General features: G+C 40.0%; 1 protein-coding gene and 1 pseudogene across 7 annotated transcripts in view; both read left to right on the top strand.

The window, feature by feature from the left end:
* Positions 1-20,643, top strand: part of LOC115754663 (mitochondrial inner membrane protein OXA1-like) — a 32,460-nt gene that overhangs the window by 6,588 nt on the left and 5,229 nt on the right. For 2 of the 7 annotated variants that reach the window (XM_048275969.1, XM_048275968.1), the window contains exons 3-4: positions 19,631-20,006; positions 20,447-20,537. In XM_048275969.1, the coding sequence (XP_048131926.1) occupies positions 19,631-20,006; positions 20,447-20,537 (467 nt within the window). Of the gene's footprint in view, positions 1-18,801; positions 18,989-19,308; positions 19,412-19,507; positions 20,007-20,446; positions 20,538-20,643 lie in introns of those variants that run through there. The other 5 variants (XM_048275971.1, XM_048275966.1, XM_048275967.1 and 2 more) reach the window with 4 other exon arrangements.
* LOC115754672 lies at positions 1,133-6,040 on the top strand (annotated as a pseudogene).

Below are 20,643 nucleotides of genomic sequence, written 5' to 3'. Positions count from 1 at the left end.
TGGCCCTTCTACACGTTTTGTTTCCATCTTACCGTGCAGTCTAACTCGAATTTGTACCTTGACGACGGTACTACCAAGAAGTTCACGAGTGCAAAGATTTTGCTTCCTCAATTTTGATGGGATTTACATGATCCATTCCAAAACCTCACTATGGTTGGATTTGCACGCACAGTGGAGCACCAGCGAATGCTTGAGACGTATATAGAAAACGTACTACATAAGTTAGAGCTGGTCTATATTAGATTAACTCTCAAGCAGTTACCAAATGGAATGTTTTACGCCCCGCACCATCCGACTTCCTAACGAGTCCATCGATGACTGTCACTTTGCATCATCGAATCCCAAAAAAAATGTCCAGTGAGTGCAAACTGAGTTAGGAATGTGATAGAACGACCCTGTGTAGGCCGATGAATGAGAGCAGCCCATCCTTGAATTTTACATCAAATCTGACAAATTTTGTTGAAGAATTAAACTGAATTCATCAGTGAACAAATTAGATGCAACTCCCAGTGACTTTAATGGCGATACCATTATAAATCACTAGCCCATACATGATTTTTATGTAGGCAAATAGCCAGTTAATCTTTTACCTTATATGCAGTATGTCCTTTTTTTCTTTTTCTTTTTCTGTCTTAATGAAGTGGGGCTCTATTAATGAAAAGACTCAAGCTAAAGGCGAAAGGCACAGATTGCACAAACAACTATCTATAGTCACTACGACAATTGGTGGCGACACATCTCTGCACGATGGTTTTTCTGCTCTCTCCCACCCTCAATATCTATGGTGAAGATCTAATTCTGGTTATGGCCATTTCAATATTTTCTCTTCATTTTCCTACCGAGGAATGTTAGCGAGCTGAAACTAGGTTCAGGACTGATGTTGTCGATAGAAAGGGAAAAGAGCAGGTAATGCCAGCTTCATATTCATTGCATGTGCTTGGCGAAGGCGACATTCCATTTCGTCGGAGCCTCCATGGTGTTGCACTTGGGATGCTGCGACAGTGAAAGCACTTTTGATAGCTTGGATAGTCATGGCGGGAGATGAATTATTAATAGGAGCGTGAAATTAACTTAAAAGCCTCTCGAGGAAGACCGATGATGATGACAGGTATTTGTTCCGCTTGTTTCACCATAACATTCAAGACAAGAAAGCATCATCTTCGTGATTGCTGTCAAAGCAAAGTCATGATTCGTCCATCAAACAAGAAAGCATTTATACCTTCTTAGATTGATGTCATAACCCTTTGATAACTTTAATTACATTCTTATACCTGTGGAGAGAATATATACCTGTAAACCTCTCCATAACTCCATTCTTTTCTTCTTGGGATGATTTTCTTGTGCTGGTGGATTTAGAATTTGCTAAGCAGTTATTCCTTTCCTCCCTTCTTCGCAACTTGCAGGCCTATATATTCACAGCTTGTTGACGCCTCAGAAGTGAATTCTCAAGTCATTCTCAGTCATAAGCTCTACCGATCATAGTCAAATAGTGGATACCAATTACATTCTTCTACCTGCGGAGAGAAAATATACCTGTAAACTTCTCCATTACTCCCATCTTTTTTTTCTTCTTGGGATGATTTTCATGTGTGCGAATATAGAATATGGGCTGGGTAAGCCCATAGAGTTGTTTCTGGTTATGGCCTTTTGGATATCTCTCTTTTCTTTTCGTTAGTGAGCTGAAACTAGGCTCTGGAATGTGTTGTTATAGATAAAAAGGGGAAACAGCAGGTAATGTCAGCTCCATATTCGTTGCAGGTGCTTGGTGAAGGTGACTTTCCATTTGGTCGGAGCCTCCATGTTGCTGCATTTGGGAAATGAAGAAGATCTCTAGGAATTCCGAGAGCTGCGAGTAATTGCTGCGAGATGGACGGCACTTTTGATAGCTTGAATAGTCATGGCGGGAGATGAATTATTAATATGAGGGCGAAACAAGCTTAAAAGCTTCTTGAGGAAGACTGATGATGGCAGGATTTTGTTCCACTTTTGTTCACCGTGCAATCAAGACAAACTCGGCATGAGTAAGCCTTTAACAAGAAAATATTATTCTTGATTGCTGTCAAAGCAAATTCAGGTTTGTCCTTCAAACAAGAAAGCCTTTATACCATCTTAGAATGCTGTCATAAACCTTTTGATAACTTTAATTACATTCTTCTCCCTGCGGAGAGAATAAATTCTTGTAAACTTCACCATTACTCCATTCTTTTCTTCTTGGGGTGATTTTCTTGCGTCAGTGGATATAGAATGTGTGTTATCAATGTAATATGCAACTTTCTATGTACTTATTCTTGTCCTCTCTTCTTCGCAACTCGCAGGCCTATTTGTTCACAGCTTGTTAACGCATCAGAAGTGAATTTCTCAAGTCATTCTCAATCATAAGCTCCACTGATCATAGTCAAGTAGTGCGATACCAATGGCCGAGTCTGTTGTTTCATCTGTGGGGCAGACATTAGGAAAGCTACTCATCGACGAGGCTAAATTCTTGTGGGGCGTGGAGGGCAAGATCGAGGGCTTGCAAAAGGAGCTGAAGCTGATTCAGGGCTTTCTGAGGGATGCGGACGTGAGAGGAGAGCGCGACCAAGCTGTTGGAGAATGGGTCGCGCAACTGCAAGACATTGCCTATGATGCCGAGGACATCATAGAGCGATACATCCTCAGAGTCACGCTCAAGAAGAAGGGACGAAACATCATCAAAGCATATTCTTGGTTCGTGACAAAGTGCACGTGCTGGCATGTTCATGAGGTGGGGAAAGAGATTGATGGCCTAAAAACCAGCATCTCTAATCTTACAACATGTATGCGGGATTTCGGCATACAACCTGTGAATGACGGCGGACGCAAACAGGTGAGAGCTTTGATGCCAGAACTTACTTATGCCTATTTCGAGGAGGATATTGTTGGGAGGGAAGATAGTATTAAGGTGTTAGTGGAAGTGCTGAAGGATGAAAAACAACACAGAGTTGTTTCTATATGGGGAATGGGTGGCTTGGGTAAGACCACACTTGCTAAGAAAGTCTTCGCTCATGATGAACTGAAGAGCAATTTCGATGGTTTCGCTTGGGCTTGCGTATCTAAAAATTTCAACAAGAGAGAGATCTTGATGGGAATTTTTAAAATGTTGATCCCTGAAAAAAGAGAGGTGGTTAAGGATATGAGTGATCAAGAATTGCTCGAAGCTCTATACCAGATCCAAAAAGAGAAGAGATGTATTGTTGTTCTTGATGATATTTGGACCATACAGGATTGGAAAGATATTCGAGCCGCGTTCCCGGACATGAACACGAGAAGTAAACTATTGATAACGACCCGCAATAAAGAAGTAGCGCAGTGTATTGATCCTCATGGTTTTCTCTATGAACCTTCATGCTTATCGGAGGAGGAGAGTTGGGAGCTGCTGAAGAAGAGGAAATTTCCTAAAACGGAAAGTAAGGTTTCTCTATGGTTATTATCTTCACATACATTAGCTTATTGCTCGTTCAATTTTGATTTATGGCACTTCCTTAGGGTTAGATCTTGGACTTTCTTCTGTTGGACTAGGGAGTATTAGGTATTACTTATTCTGGCCTTTTAGAAAGTTTAACAATTTATGAATTGACAGATATTACGGAGTTTGAATGATTGACAAAGGGAGTATTAGGCATCGATATCTTGATATTTGGGGAAAGAGAAGCTGCTTTTACTTCTTACTAGATAGCAATTGTACGTCTAAACAAAAATCCAAAACTTTGATCCTCCATTCCTCTGATGAGCGAAAATATCCAAGAGGCATTTGATATAGGCAACCCGATAAGTCATATTGATAGGAAGTCATTGAATAATATGGAGCCTAGCTATGTTCCTTCGTGGACGGTCCTTCTCTTTTTTTTTTTCCTTGTGAATAGTCGTCCAATATTAAAAGTTGGGATTGTTTAGGAAAACCGTGAATCGTTATGTTTTAAAAGATAGCGGCAATATAATTATTTCACTAGAATTTGCTGCTGCAATGGAGATTACTAGCACACTCAAATCACATAAGATTACTAGCACACTCGAGTTATGCCTATTGTTTTTCTTTTTCTTCATCCGGTACGATTATCGTTGCTATACATTTGCTCGAGCCGCATAATTCAAGCCATAGATAGCAAAGTCGATACATTCCATTGGTTAATTTGATGTTCTTGATCTTCCAGTTGTAGGTGGAGGCATGTATAGGAACTTTGCTGTGGTCCCCAGAGTCTTCCCCCTTACAAAAGCATAGATGAACCACATATAATAAAGAAATAGAGCATCAAACCACAGATATTCATCCTTAAAGTTATCTTCTTATTACAGTTTTATCTTCCTATGACTGTTGAGTTGCAATTTGTTGCCTGATATTATGCAGAAATGACGGATAACATGAAGAGGTTAGGAGAACTCCTTAAGAAGTGTGGAGGATTACCCTTGGCTGTCAAAGTGCTTGGTGGACTTCTCGCGACCAACGAGTGGGAGAAGATTTATAGAAACATCAATTCTTATTTAGGCTGTGATGATGATGTATCAAAAGTGTTGGCCTTAAGCTATGACGATCTAGCATGGTATCTAAAGCCATGCTTCCTCTATTTGGCTAGCTTTCCCGAGGATGAAGAAATCCCTGTAAAGAAGGTTCTTCCCATGTGGATTGCGGAAGGCTTTGTGTCGCCCACTGCATATGGCGAAGAAAGAGAAATTACAGTGGAAGATGTAGCGGAGCGACATTTAATGGAGTTGGTTAACAGGGGGATGGTTCAAGTACAATTCAACAGGAGTGGAAAGTTAAAAACCTGCCACCTGCATGACGTGATGCGAGAGTTATGCATCCGCAAGGCCAAGCGGGGGAAGTTTCTAAGCGTTCTTAACATTCAGCAGGACCATGAAAGGGAGGAATGTTCTTCTTCAATGGGAACAGAAGGAGAGTCAACGTGCAAAACACGAAGGCTTTCTCTTAATATGCGTGTGAGTGCTGAAAGAAACACGACTCTGGGAGTAGAACAAATAGGGAGGACCATGCTCCACCTTCGAACTCTTATGTTCTTCTGTTCTGGGGGATCTGAAGAAGGGATGTGGGATCAATTTCAACCTATCTTCATCAACTGTAAGTTTCTTAGAGTTCTGAAGCTGGAGGATCTTGTTTGGGCAAGAGGAAATTTACCTGAATCAGTGGGAGACCTGGTCCATTTAAGATTCTTAAGTTTGGCAGGAAGTGGAATCGAGGGCTTGCCGAAATCTATGGGGAATCTTGTATGCATGGAATTCTTGGACTTGCGAGTAGGCGAATTGATGACAGTGCCAGATGTGCTGTGGAAGATGAGAAGGTTGAGGCACCTCTATCTCCCCTATTTATTCGATGTCACTGGGAAACTCCGTGGGCGACGGAAGAAGTTGCGATTGGGCACTTTAAAGAATCTTCGGACATTGAGAAACTTCTGTCCGGATAATTGTGATGTGAAGGATGTAGGCAAACCGACCAATCTGCAAAAACCGAGAGTCATTAATTCTAAGAGGATGGAGATATTTCCACAACTTGCTGAATTCAAGTTGAAAAATCTTCAATCCTCTTCTTTTGGCTTCAGAGAATTTCCTTCGATAAATGAAGGTGAATGGAGTAAAACCTCAAGTTATCCATATTCCCGCAAACTGTACATACGGGGGGTAAAAATAGAGAAATTACCGGAACATCGGTATCTACCCCAGAATCTGATGAAGCTGGTCTTATTTTGGTCCGAACTCAAAGAAGATCCGATGCCAATATTGGAGAAATTGCAGCACTTGGTTGTTCTCCTGCTGGGGGGTGATGCTTTTGTGGGAGAGGAAATGGTTTGCTCTGCAGGAGGCTTTCCGCAACTCAAGCATTTACTTCTTGATTATCCGCCAAATTTGGAGGAGTGGAGGGTGGCTGAAGGAGCCATGCCTCATCTTTCTCGATTAGGGATCGACAGATGTCCCAAATTGAAGGCGGTACCTCAACTTGAAGGAGTCTCCACGTATGACGGTCGGGAAGACGTGTATAGTGAGTATGATAAGGATTGGGTGTGAGGGATTCAGGTTAAGTGCACCGCTTCATAAATTAAGTGGGCAGTTTTAATTAAGAAAGGATAGAGTAATTTTTTTTTTATTTAATTTTGTGTTGACAATTTCAATTTGTTTCGACCAGGGTTTTTTTAATTTGCACAGCTGGCAATGGGAAGGGAACTGCTATTCTCTCTCCCTCCATTCATAACTTCTCCATGTCTTCTTTCGTTCGTTTCATTTTGATAAATGAACTCGGCATTTTGATAAATTAACTATTTTATTTTCTATGCACAGCTCTCTCGCTCTCTCTCTCTCTTCTTTGTTTCTCTATTTTCTATGCAACTCCTTTTCGTGAAAATTAAAAAAAAATAAATTACCTCGGCAGTTTTAATTAAGAAAGGATAGAGTAATTTATTTTATTTTATTTTGTGTTAGCAATTTCAATTCGTTTCGACAGGATTTTTTTAATTTGCAAAGTTGGCAATGGGAAGGGAACCACTATTCTCTCTCCCTCCATTCATAACTTCTCCAATCTCCATCCATGTCTTCTTTTATCACACAAAACGTTGTCGTTCTGGAATTTGCCCATTTTGTTCGTTTCATTTTCCCTCGTGGACGAATCTGTTGTTTCGCTCGCTGTCGCGAGATGTCGCGACTTTGCTCGCTGCAAAGACTGCGTATTTCTCCCGAGCGCTGTGAGGAGGTGGAGCGAATTCAATGACTCTCCAAGGACGCTGACGGGAGGCATACCCAGGAATAAGAGCCATCGCTTGGAGAGGAGAGAAGACCCGAGCATCTCATAGTGCTGGTCAGATGTTTGACGATATGCGCACATGAGTAGAAATTGCTGTGATTTATAGAAATCTGAAGCGGCGTGTTGCCTTCGGCCTGTGCAATTGATTTCTTTGTATATAGAGTGCATTTTGCACGTCCCAGTCTCCTACATTTTCGTTTTTATCAGTATCCCCCTCTCCTACATGTAAAAGGCTGCAAGATATATACTTAAAAAACTCTTTTATGTGTGCTTACATTACTCTTTCCCTTGGAACAACAGCGATGAAATTGCTGGATGTAGCAAGAAAGCACCATGATTATATGCCAATTAGCGACGCACGGCAAACGTTGCTCTTCTCCTGCGACCAAGAACTCGCAGTATAGATTGCGGAGGTAAATATTTTGAATGGATTTTGGCTTTCTCTGCCTGGAATTCTATTCTAGATTGATTAATTCCAAAGGTCTCATAAAATCTCTTCTAGTGAGTTGCTAATCTATGTCCATTTCAACTATTATGATTGTTTTTCTCCTTATGGGATCACGCACTGATGTTAAACTTGCACTTACGACATCTAATGTGTCATTTGGCCCTTGCTGTCACTCTGCTGAGTTCAAACTTGGCAATTTGCTCAGTATGGAAACTTCGTGCTTGAAAAAGTGCTTCGTAGTGTGGGGAAGAATTTATCCACATTAAATATGTATTGTGGAGCCTGAACAATTACATATGTTGCCTGTTGGAATGCAAAAGCAACCCGAGTGGTAGATTAAGAGCGAAGGAATCTGCATCTTTGAAGGTAATTCCTTCCCTACAGCTAATCAATCAGACACTGAGTAGTGCAAGAGCGCCGGAGCGGATTGTTTAGGACCTGCTGCAGGGCGTGGCGATTTGCACACTTTGGAGATTGCTTATTTTGTGCTAATGGCATCTCATCCCTTTTGCCTATTTCGAGAAATTTGATATGTAGTTATAGTAATCATAGCCGTCACATTGTTGAATGCATTTTGCTCGTTTCCCCTTATGTTTTTTCCTACACTCCAGATTGAGCTCTGTGGACATGTGATTTTGCTTTCTCCATTTGCTGCATAAAACTCCCAAGACTGAGCAGAATCAATGAATCTGGGGTTTGCAATTTGGTAGAGTCTTGCACGATCCATGATGTAGCCTTTGCATGGTAAAATCGTGGCTAGATGCTATTGCCCCTTTGACAATTGATGTCCCCCGCGGAAAACTGTCAAAAAAGTCCTAAACATATTACATTTTTGCCGATTCACTCCTAAACCTTTTGATTTTTCCAATTTAGTCCTAAACATTTTACATTAATGTCAATTCAGTCCTAAAAAATTATTTTTTATGTCAATTTAGTCCTAAATACTTTGTATTGTGGCAATTTAGTCCATCGCTCGAACTTTGGCCAGCTAGCGCTGAAGTGGACCCTACCGGCAACCGACTAGTCAATTTTTAATAATATTTTAATATTTTTCATATTTTTTATTATTTTTTGTATCTTTTTCTTATTTATTGTTCTTCTTCTTCCTTGCAACGTCTTCTTAAGCTTCCACCTGCACCTTCTTGGATCACCACCGACCTCCATCCTTGGCTGTCATCGGCCACCGCCAACGCCAAACGACCGTCACCGGGCGAGGCCCATGGGCGATGGCGAGGCTTGGCCGTCGTCGAGCGAGGCCAAGCTTGCCCAACAACAACGGCAGCGAGATGCCATCGTTAGGCAAGGCCGACCTCACCGAGCGATTGTGGCTCCATCTCGCCTAGCGGTGGCAACGCTAGTGGTGGGCGAGACCTAGGTGGAGGAAGAAAATTCAAAGGAAGAAGATGAACAGAGGAAAAGGTCCAAAGGAAGAAGATGAACCAGGAAGAAGATCGGAGAAAGAAGATGACTCAGAAAATGAAAGAAAATGAAAAAAGAAAAATATATAAAAATATTATTAAAAATTGCCCCGTCAGCGCCGGCTAACATCCACATCGACACCGGCTACCGTTTATGTCAACGTCGGTAGGTCAAAGTTGGTCGGATGGACTGAATTGACAAAATGCAAGAAATTTAAGACCGAATTGGTACAAAAAAAAAAAAGATTTAGGATCGAATTGGCACAAATACAAAAGGTTTAATATTGAATTGGCAAATTTAAAAAGTTTATGACTGAATTGATAAAATTGCAATAGATTTAAGACTTTTTCGACAATTCCCTCCGACTGGGAAAGGACAATGACAGTCATCATTAATTTGCTTAATTGAGAAATCTTATGGATTCGGAAAGAACAAGAGGAGGAATTTAATGGGTGGGTGTCCAATAATGGTCCGCCTCTTCTAAATCATGGTGTTATGATGTATTGACTCCCTTATGTTAGGATGTGACCATCATCGACGAATCTCATCATAATGTAATGGTATGGACGCCCGATAAGAAATTCCCAACCACCCAAATGTTTTTAATTTCTTAAAAATTATTTTCTTGTTTATTCCATTATTTTCAAAAGGCAAAAGAACACCAAAATTGATAAAACTCGTGTACGACACTCACTTTAGTGTCAAAATTTATTTTCGGATCACTTAAGTGTCAACTTTATTAAAAAAAATTATCATTTAAGTGTCAACTCCGATCTGTTTGGTCAGAAATCCGATGTTGCATTTTTTTTTCATAAATATCCGAAGCCGACGTGACTCGCCAACAAGTAAGCAATAAAAAACCTAAAAGTTCAGAAAAATTTTTAAAAAACAAATTATGTAAATTAAGTTTATATATAATCCAACAAATTTGTAATTAAAAAAAAATAGAGAGAAAGGGTGAAAATAGCTGGCGAGGGCTGTGAGGCTTGCAGAGCCCTCGCTACCACTAGTCTCCGGCCAATGGCCGGCAATCCCCACCGCAAGCAATTTGTAAGTCTAGAAGTTTATGTGGATTGAGTGTTTAAAAAATGTCACGTCATATTAGAAACTTAATTAGAAATGCAACAAAACAATTTAGCTGGAATTTATCTGATTTGGCATTTGAGTGATCTTTTTTTCTTCTATATTGCACTCTAACAAAAAGTTTTGATACTGAAGTGAGCATCGTGCCTAAGTTTTGACACTTCTGATATTATTTTGCCTTTATCAAAATATCGTGAATTGTTTCTTTTCAAGTTGGCCCTCTGCTCCACAGTGCACTGTTTGTTTTCATCTTACCATGGAGTCTTACTCGGTCTTCAAGATGACAATATTAATAAAAAGTTCCAGATCGCCCGACTTCCTAAAAAGGTCTTTTGTATTTTATGCAAATTGATTATATCCAAAGCACAACTATCCATTGAAGATGCCATTTCACATTACTGGGTTACTAATTTCATTGCATGGCGCTAGAGCTTGTTGTGACATATCTAGGAGAACGAATAAGTAAGATATAACTTGGACATAATCATCCAACCTAGAGTGCAAAAATCCCGAATTTGATTAATTTCATTATATCCGCAATAAGAAGAGATTGAAAAATAGCATAAAAAATAAAGAGTCGGCTCCAGTCAAATAACAATAACGGCGACACCGCCACCGTCGCTGTGATAGAGCTTCGTATGCATATGCAAAAAAGTTCGGAAAAAGATAAAAACTGCAAAAAATGGAATTCAGAATATTTGAAATGTTCTGGAAATTGTATTTGATTATTGAAGTTGTAGATGTGAAATTAGGGAGATTTATTTCCGTTGAAATTCAATACGTACGAAAGATTTATCGGATTCGTTTTCCATTAAAAAAAGATGTACGAATTAGTTCAATGCGTCGGGCCAATTTTACCTTGATGTATATTAAGAGAGAATTACCAAAAAAGTCATAAACATATTATAATTGTATCAATTCATCATAAACCTTTTGCATTTTTACTAATTCAATCCATCCGACTAATTTTAACCAGAAAGCGCTGACATGATGAGGCTGGTGCCGACGTGGCACCGCCAGGGACAACTTTTAATAATATTTTAGAAAATTTTCAAATTTGTCTTTCCTTTTTTCCTTTCCTTTCATCTACCTCCAGTTGGTCGCCGAACCTCAACCGAAGCTCACCCTCGCCCACCACCTAAGTAGCACCAACACAAAATACGTAACGCTACACGACACGTTGACACTTCATTTTTTAAAAAAAATAAAGAATTCTAACACGTTGGGACATGTTTTATATTAAATATATATTTTTATATATAAGGGTATATTAAATGTACAAATATCGGGGGTGAATTTTTTTTTCTTCTTCTTTTGTCAGGAAATTATGATTTTTTTTTTCTGGCTAGGTATATTAGTTTTGGGGTAGATATATGACTTAAGTATATACATATTTGATAAATTTATATTTTGACTTCTAATTTATTGAAAATGCTTAAAATTGACCCCATGCATATTAAAATGGCATGTCGGGATGCTGGATTAGCCTATCGCTAGCCTGTCTGGAGTGTAAACCACGTGTCGGTAGCATGCCGGAGAGTGTCAAAGTGTCAAAGAGTGTCGGGCACGACACAAAAGCTCCCGGAGAGTGTTGGTGCTTCCTAGCGGACCACTAACGAGGGAGAGCCTCACCCAGATTTGGTGAGGCGCAATCCGCTAGAGGAAGAAGAAAAGGAAGGAAAAGAAATAGAAAGAAAAAGAGAAAAAAGAAAAAGAAAAGAAAAATAAATAAATAAATAATTCAACAAAAAAATTAAAATACTATTAAAAGTTGTCTATGTTAGTGTCGGCAACGCCACGTCAACGATTTTCAACCAAAATTGGCCGGTAGATAGAATTAGCACAAATGCAAAAGGTTTAGAATTAAATTGGCATATTTGCAATAGGTTTAGGACTTTTTTTTATCATTTTCTCTGTAGATTAATGCAAATGAAGTTAGATTTTCTCGCTTTGGGAATACATTCCTTGATCAAGGTATATGCCTTATGAACTAAGTGCAATCACAACCCCTTGATTTTGTAAACTCACGTGAGACGTAAATGATAAATGACGGTGAGATTGGGAGAAAATTATCTAGTCTTCCAATTTATCCTAAACTTATTGTATGTATGTTTATTCAATCCTAAACTTTTCAATTTTGTCAATTTTGTCTTAATTGCGCAAAATTTCAATGTAATCTTTCCAATTAATTTTCGCTGAAAATTGATGAAGTGGTGGTCCAGTCATCACGAGCCATCCTACATGACACATCCTCACATCAGCAATGACTATTAAAAATCTGTCGGAATGAGTACATTGAAATTTCACATAAAGGCTTAAAAATAAATTAATAACATTGAAAAATTTAAGATTAAATTGGCATCCTTATAATAGATTAACAACTAATTGCGTAATTCCCAGGTAGACACGAAAGAAGAGGAGCAAATGGGTTGTGTTCGTTCGTTCACTCACACAAGTTTCCAAATTCCTCAAGTAATTCCTCGTGGAGCTAAACATCATGGTGCGTCTCTCTATTACCTTTGTAAGGACATGATGTTTGGCCTTGTTCGCATTCATTGTTCAGACGTATGCCTTTGTCAAGACCTCCACATCCCTATCCATTTGGCCGGCTACATTGACTAAGGCACAAATTTTATGTCTATCCTTGAGAAGGTACATCATGTTTTAATAATCTCTCTTTCAAACGGAAATAAATCTTTCTTTAGGAAAAAGAGAGATAGGAAACTTTACAATCCTAGGTGCAATCCTGTCTACTCTTCGGTACGTGCCTCTCATGGCTTCCTCTGCCATCTTCTTCTTCTTCGCTTTCTTCCTCGGCCTCTCTCTCCATGTATTCGCCAATAGCGCTAACCACATAAGTAAGGTCACGTATTGTCATATTGGCGGACCTGAGATTCGCTTTTCTTTTCGACTAAGGGACTCCCATCCCGAGCGATGTAGCTATCCGGGCTTCGATCTCTCATGCAATGGCCAAAGCGAAGCGATTCTCCAACTGCCTACCTCACAAGAGTTCATAGTCTACCTTATTAACTATGAGCAACGATACGTCGTGCTCAAGGACTCGAGCAACTGTCTAGCTAAGCAGCTTCAGAGCACGACGTTCTCAAGCTCAGTTTTCATGGCGCAAGAGTACAGGAGCTTCACATTCACCGATTGCACGGCTAAGTTTTTGCCCGATTTAGGAATCAGACTGGTGGAGTGCCTCAGCGATGAACACCACATAGTACTGCTTGGTGATGCCAACGATTCCAGCAGTTGGTACCTCTCGAGATTCAGCTGTCATACTTGGGTAGTGTCCGTTCCGGTGTCCTTGCAATATCCGACGGATGCAAATGAGCGGGGATCAGCCGGATTGTAGATCGTGCGAGGGGAGTGGTAGGAGGTGCGGTCTCCATGGTTCTACGGACTCTCAAGTTGGATGCTTCAGTAAACCTGGTACCTGCCAGTTGATTAGATCTTGCTTTCCCCAACGGATAATTTGTTTTTCCATTCGAAGATCGCCCTTGAACTTGTTCATTACTCATCATAACCAATTGATCATGTTGGGCTTTCCAAGAGTGCCGCCAAGTTTGTGATCCTCCCCGCCGTCATGGTGCCCTCGCTCCTTTGCTCCTTTGCATCGTCGGAATCGCGTGTTACCTAAGCTCACGCACACAAGTCTCTAGGCATCACGGTCACCGCGGACAACCTCCAAACAACAGCGCCAGCGAGAACGTCATCGCGGATATCTCGTCTCCTTCGAGCCTCCCCAGAGAAACTCAACGCACCTCCAATGACGCTGTGGGCCCCGATTCCTTCACGATAGAAAAAGATTTAGGTTGGTGATGATTGACTGGTACCTAGGCCGAACGACAATATCTGCGCAATTTGCTTGGCGGAGTACCAGCCCAAAGAGACGCTCCGGACCATCCCCAAGTGTGGACATTACTTCCATGTGCAATGCATCGACCCGTGGCTCAAGCCGAACGCTCCGGGCCCGATGTGCCGCAATCAAAAGGGGTAGGTATAACATTTCTTGCTCATATAATACCCTCGAACAAAATGGATATATAGTCCCCATTTGACTGCTGACTTGAGATTGGTATATAGGGTCGTATCAATTACTGTGTTGAGATATTGTTCCTTAAGAGTCCAGATATCTAAACAATGAATAAGTGCCCTACTTTATGAACAGGATGAACAGTCCCTAGACACAATAATACGGTTCCAATGTCGGTCTATGTTGTGTACTAGGACCTACAGACGCAAAATGACAGTCGCTGGTGATAAATTTTCTAAACAATTGGGCTCACCAACGGTCCCCAGAAAGCTTCAGCTGCCAAGCCTTGGAGCCATACTGTTGATAGGAATTTCCGCCGATGCTAATCGCCAGGCAATTTTTTCAGCTCTTAGGGGCCGATGAAGCCGTTGCCTGCGATCCCTCTAAAATAGTGTCCCTTCTAGGGCGAATCATGACCGATTACCTCGAAGTAAGCTCGTGTGGACATCTGAAATTATGAGATCTTGAGGCTATGAAGTACACTTAGTTTTCTACTGAAAATTTTTGTTTTGATTCAAGGTGATATGAATAATTTGCTTGGGTTGTGCAGGTCTTCCCATTCCACGACCGTAAGCGACTGAGAAGCAAATTGCCTTGTAGAGGAACATGGTAAGGCGCAGCTTTCTCTTTGGTAGCCAACTCCTGACGTGGTGCCAGTATTATGCACATGCACGAGACCATCTCATCGGGGAAGGTCGAGGTGTGAATATCAACCAATACATAATGTACAGACTTCTCGATTTTTTCTGTTGATTTGAAGATTGTCTTCTTGCGGAGTGGGATTGAACAGGACTTTGCTAAGCTGATGGTCCCTCGATTAATGAATATTTTATACAAAACACGTAATGATAGTTGAGAGTCTACATTTGAGATTATACCTGGCCACACAATCACTTTGTTATAATTTTGTCTTCTATTTTAGCTTAACACATAAAACTAAATAAATAAATAAAACATGGGGAGTCATAATGCTGAAACTGGATCAACAAGATCGGGTTTCCATAAATTTCATTTGTGGCTATAATCTGACCATCCCACCGTCTGACATTGAGAGACCATCAGCTAAGCAAAATTCTTGATTCATGTTTGTTATTCACCTCTTCACATCAACTTGTTCTACCGTTGCTTAATTCATGCATCACGTCCTCATGGGGCTGCCATGAAGTTTTGTTTGAGATACGTTTCGATTATTGCACCGGTTTTGTTGAGAACAAAGTAAATGAACACTCAAACGGACAAATTAACAAGGCGATGGATACGCTTTCATCCCTCTCTCGAGATAGGCTAAGTCTGACATCCAAAACTTTCTATGTTCGATAGAATTATGTAAATACAAGTAGCTTGGTGCTCTGGATGGCTCATATGGAATCTTCAGTGGGTCATTAGTTGTGTGCAGTTCGGAAGCGCGACAATAATCGCCCGAAGCTTAAAACGATAGGTGTTGACATGTATGTTGGTGGTGTAGAGTGACGGTAATTGATTTACCGCTAGAATAGGGATCGATGTGTTCCGAATCAAATATTTGATGATTTTCAAGTTCTAAATTTACTATTGTGATTCTCCTAGTATTTAGTAATTTTTGCAGAACGTTTTAGCGACGTGAAAATATTTTTCTGCTTTATAAACGGACATCGATTTCCTTGTTTACGTACTTATTTACTAGATATTTCATTAACTTAACACAATATCTCCTTTGAAAATGGCAGAAGAACACTAAAAGTGTCAATATTTGTGTACGGCGCTCACTTCAATGCTAATATTTTTTTTTATCACTTAAGTGCCAATTTTTTTTAAAAACTATTATTCAAGTGCCAACTCCGGTGAGGTCACCGGAATTGGCACATAAGTGATCGTTTTCTCTCCGATTTGACACTAAAGTGATCATTTTTTGGATCACTTAAGTGTCAATTTTTTTGTAAAAAATGATTATTTAAGTGCTAAGCTGGTGAGGTCACCGGAATTTCTCATTGTTGGCACTTAAATGATCGTTTTTTCTCCAATTTGGCACTTAAGTGAGTCAGCGAAAATAATTTGCACTAAAGTGAGCACCATACACAAATATTGACACTCCAGGTGTTTTTTTGCCCTTTGGAAATGATATAGTTAAGCCATATGCCTTTCTTTAATTTGTACCACCTCTCTTCACTTTCCACCAATTGTTTTAACCCACATGCTCTTAGTGACATTGAACATAGTCTAGCATTGACATCATGCATTATAGCACCTATTTCAACTTTAGCCAATTAATACTCTTGATGGCCAAAAAAGAAGCTCTCTCTAAAAATATCTCCTTGCTACCTACTCTTATTAGGCCATTTGTATTCTTTGGATTGAAGCATCAATCCTCTCGTTACACGTAATTTTTTTCACCCAATGTCATCATTGCTCTTAACCTTGGTTTTCTAAGTTCATTCCCCTTGGCCTTATCATTGGATGGAGCCATAGGTTATCTCCCCTGTAATATCAAGTCATCATATCTTTTAACTTGGGTTACTTGTTCTTATCTCCCTTAGCCTATAAATAAATCTTTTTACATGTTCAAACTTCAAAAAGAATTTCAACTTGTTCTTCCAAAGAAAAACAGATCTTTACTCACTTCCCTCTTCTATTTTCATTCTTCAATTTTTCGAGTAAAAGCAAAGATTCCATTCTTGTGTTGTCAAAGCTTAAAAATTCTATCTTCAAGAGTTTACAAAGCGAACTTGTGGGCCTTATTCTCTTGTAACAAGCTAATTTTATTGAAAGATTTAGAACTGTTAATCTTTCTTCTTCTTTATTTTGGCTTGAAGGTGGTTAAGACTTTGAGTTGTCCAAATCTTTATTCAAGATAAGTGAAACTCTAAAGGCTAAGTTAGATTGATGTATACAGTACTCTCGACTTGGTTGTTTGATGTTTGTAAATTTTAGTAGGAATTTTGATGTTAAGTGTGAGAAAGTTTCATCGATGGTGTGTTCAATCATTGTGTTCGTTTACCTAGTCTCTATGTGCCGAGTTTGCGATTAATCAATGTCCATAAAATTCGATACTATAAAAAGTGGTAATGGTGAAACTAAGCCTCAAAGTGATATTTTTGACTAAATTACCGATTTACTAGCTAAGTGATGGCGATTAATCACGTAGTCGATTCTTTGAGTTGGTGATTATTTGGGTTATTGATGTTCATGTTGTCGATTTATGACCATGGAAAGAGTGAGGATGTATGCATTGAAGTCCATGTAATTATTTGTTTACTCCTAATTGCATGAGAAAGGCCAAATTAGTATGATGCATATGCATTTATATTAAAATGATATGTATGAGTATGATGCCCTATGAGGAAGACCTTTGCCATAGTGGGTGCCCTTATATGAGTATGTGTGAAAAACTCTGGAGTTAACTAGATGTTCTACCGTGTGAGACGATTTCTACAATGTTGAAAGGGCATGAAAGTTCTATGATTTACACACGATATGAGTTGGCATGTGTAAGTCCGTGTTGACCATCATCATGTGGTCATATAGTGGCATACTTATCATTGCTGATGTAGAGGATGTCCGTGACAATTGGGTTGTGTGGCATAGGAAAAAGGCATTTATAGTTCCATCCCCCAAACTTTGGTGGTGACGATACCCCTAGAGTTCTCGGGATGCCTCGTGAGTCCATATAGGTCTTGGCCAGTGACAAGTATGAAGTCATATGTATGTATGTTGGTGAGCTTCATGACGAGTATGAACTTACCTATGTATATCGATAAGCTCTATGATGAGTGGGGAATAAATATTCCATGTGTATAGTGGTGAGCCACTAGGTGATACTAGTAAGTCATTAAGCAATATGTAATTTGCTTGCATTTGAGTAAATGATCTTATGCAATGTTGTTAATGCCTTACATTGGCATAGTATGATAGTAAAGATAGAGTATTGCTTATGCGTTTGTCATACATGTATTGCCTTGAACTCATGTTGTCTACAAGTTGAGTGGTAAGTTGATCTCATGCCTTAAACTTAGATATTTCATTTACCGGGCTTTGGCTCACTCCTTATTTTTCAAACATGTAGAATGGTCCCTTGGAGATGACAATGGAGAGGACGAAATGATGCTGATAGCCATCGACCTCCGAGATGGATAGTGGCTTGGTTAACATTTTAGATCGCTTTTGGTGTAGTATGAGAGTGGAGGTGCTAGTTGACTCGACCCTTTTCTCATGACTTTTGTATTTTGTTTGGATGACATAGTAAAATTTTAAACTGATGTGTAATACAACTAAACGATACATAAGTGTATTAATTAAACTCGTGCGATTTCTTATATAGGTGTAGTGAAAGTTTTATTGTGTTTTCGTATGCATAATTGCTAATTAAAAGTTAAAATGAGAAAGGACACGTGCGGCGCACGATGTCCTAAGGCGTCACAATGTTGAGCTAATGAGATTTAGCTTATGCGTCAAATTATCGTGTCTTTCCTAAATTCCATCAAATCAAGTAGGATTTTGTGAAAATGTCGTATGATGTACAGACTAAGTGAGTGGGCTCGTCTAGCATATTTTTTTTTTTTTCACGGTAGAATAATCACTATAACCGACTCATAAACCCCAAAAAAGATAACCTCACTCACACCCGAGTCACATTAAAAGGATGGACAAATCATGTCTGCCCGGCCACATTTAGCAGTGATGTCGAGTCGGGTTAAAACAACATAGTGGCGGGCTCGAGCTTGACTCGAATCGTGAATTCAAAACTCTGATCTCAATCTTGATTAAGTACTTTTTTCTGCGCTCGAACTCGACCCTTTACACAACTCGACGTGATCAAAGCTTGACTCGCCTTTAGATATATAAAACTCAACATACTCAGATTTTCCGGGCTTGATCGAACTCGGCTGAGGTCGAAATACTTGCACTCGCCCTTTTTTTTTTTTTTTTTTTTTGAAAAAAGTAACATTAGATGGGAGCTCTTTGTAACAGTGGACACAAGCAAGTGAAGCCCAATCTTGAAGGGCCCAATGAAGATCCCTCTTCGACAGACATCGTCGTCATCTCAAAGCCCAGTTTCTTACCTCTTATTCATGCGAATATCTCGCGACTCTCAAGCTCTCTCGTGAGTTTCTCAACCTAGTCAGAGAGACGACGCAGTTGCTGTCTGTTTCTTTGCTGTTCAGGTTTGGTCGATTCGATCAGCTCCTCGCTTCACACCCCAAGGCGAGTTTCGGCAGATCGTCGGACATTAAATTTTCCCGCAAGCTGGAATAATTCAACGGTACGTTCGTTCCGGCAAGCTCTTTTTTTTTTTTATGTTTCGCGTTTCCTTGTAGTGAGATTTATGCGGGGTTTTGGATCGAGCAGTGTTGCTCACTGAGGCCATGAACGCTTCGAATTTGAGCTCGCCAAGTGAATGGCGGCGCGCAAAAACGTTTGGCGTTTCAGTAATCTTCTCGAACTTTTTTTTCTCATTCTAAGGTACCGCGGGAAATGTTTTGTGTTTCTCTCGCTGCACTAATTACTCAAAATTTGCGAGCTTTTTGCTGATGTTATGCGGAATCGTGTTTTCTCTCCGGTTTGCTTCTAAATGTGGTGTAGCTAAGGGCGCACAGTAAAAGATCTGGTGGGGAATTTTGTCGAGCATCTGGCAGACCCGCCAGCTCACGTGGGTTTGTTGGTGATTCTGAGCTCCATTTTTTAAGTGGGTGGCTATTGCTTCGTTGTGCTCATGTGTCCTTAGCGCGTTTGGCTTATCTTATTCAGTCTGCAATTTGATACATAAAACTCTTTCTTGTTAGGGAGAGTGCACTCCTGTTGCCAATGGCCTTTAGACATAGCCTCTGTAAGCGATCAGGCCTGATTGCTCAGAGGTATCGTGCATCGTTTACCTATATTCCTCAGCGCAATGAGGATCACGGAGGTAACATGCCTGATGTCAATCCAAATCAGCGGATGCTAAATAATGTTTCTCAACGGAGGTCCTTTGCAAGTAACGTCAATAAGTCAGCTGGATTGGGGGCCTTTTTCAAGAGTGGTTCCTGCTCAACTCGCTCAAGTCTCTTGTTTTCACCGAGCATCGGGTCTTCTTTCCATCGGTATATGTCAACCGCAGTTGGTGAGAGCGCAGATAAGCTTGAACTTTTAAGTGACGTCATTACAGATACTACAGTACAAGCAGTTGCTTCCCAGGCACCTGCCGTTAGTGAAGTGGCCATAGCAGCTGCGGATTCCTACTTCCCAGTAATGGCCTTGCAGTATTTGATCGACTATGTGCACCAGTTCACTGGCTTCAACTGGTATGGATGGATAATTTATTTCCTGATGTTTGTTTTCTTGGACACATTGGTAAATCTCTAATGATGTAAAGTGGCATCTTGTCGAATTGTCTTCTTCGAAGAAACACATACGATTCAATCAAATGCAATGGGCTTACATATTTAGAAAAACTCCTACTCGAACACCACTTTTAGTGATGGGTTCAAAATCCTGGTAGATAAACCGACAAAATCTCGTATCTTTAGTGTTTGACTTTCCCTGCATGAATAAAATTGTAATTGCTGTGCCTTTAGAAGGTGTTGATTACTCGTTAAAGCTATTGAAGACAGCAATTATTGATACTTGACTAGTTAGTGTTCTATGTATTGTCTTTTTGAAAGGGGAGCGTCCACTTTCAGCACTTTCAGATATTGGTGATATTATGAGGCAGGTTTTATTATGTCTTGCATGTATCTTTCAGGTGGGCTTCCATTGTGGTGACAACTCTCTTAATCCGAACTGCAACGATTCCTCTTATGATAAATCAACTGAAATCTACTTCCAAACTTGCTGTAAGTGGGACTTCTACTGCTAAATTTTCCATGTTATGATTTATGTTCTTATTAAACAAATGCATTTAATTACAATGCTTGGTGTAGTTGCATTTCATCTATTAAG

The sequence above is a fragment of the Rhodamnia argentea genome, chromosome 3 (genome assembly GCF_020921035.1).
Source record: "Rhodamnia argentea isolate NSW1041297 chromosome 3, ASM2092103v1, whole genome shotgun sequence".
Classification (NCBI taxonomy): Eukaryota; Viridiplantae; Streptophyta; class Magnoliopsida; order Myrtales; family Myrtaceae; genus Rhodamnia; species Rhodamnia argentea.
This window is presented reverse-complemented; position numbering and strand designations above follow the sequence as displayed.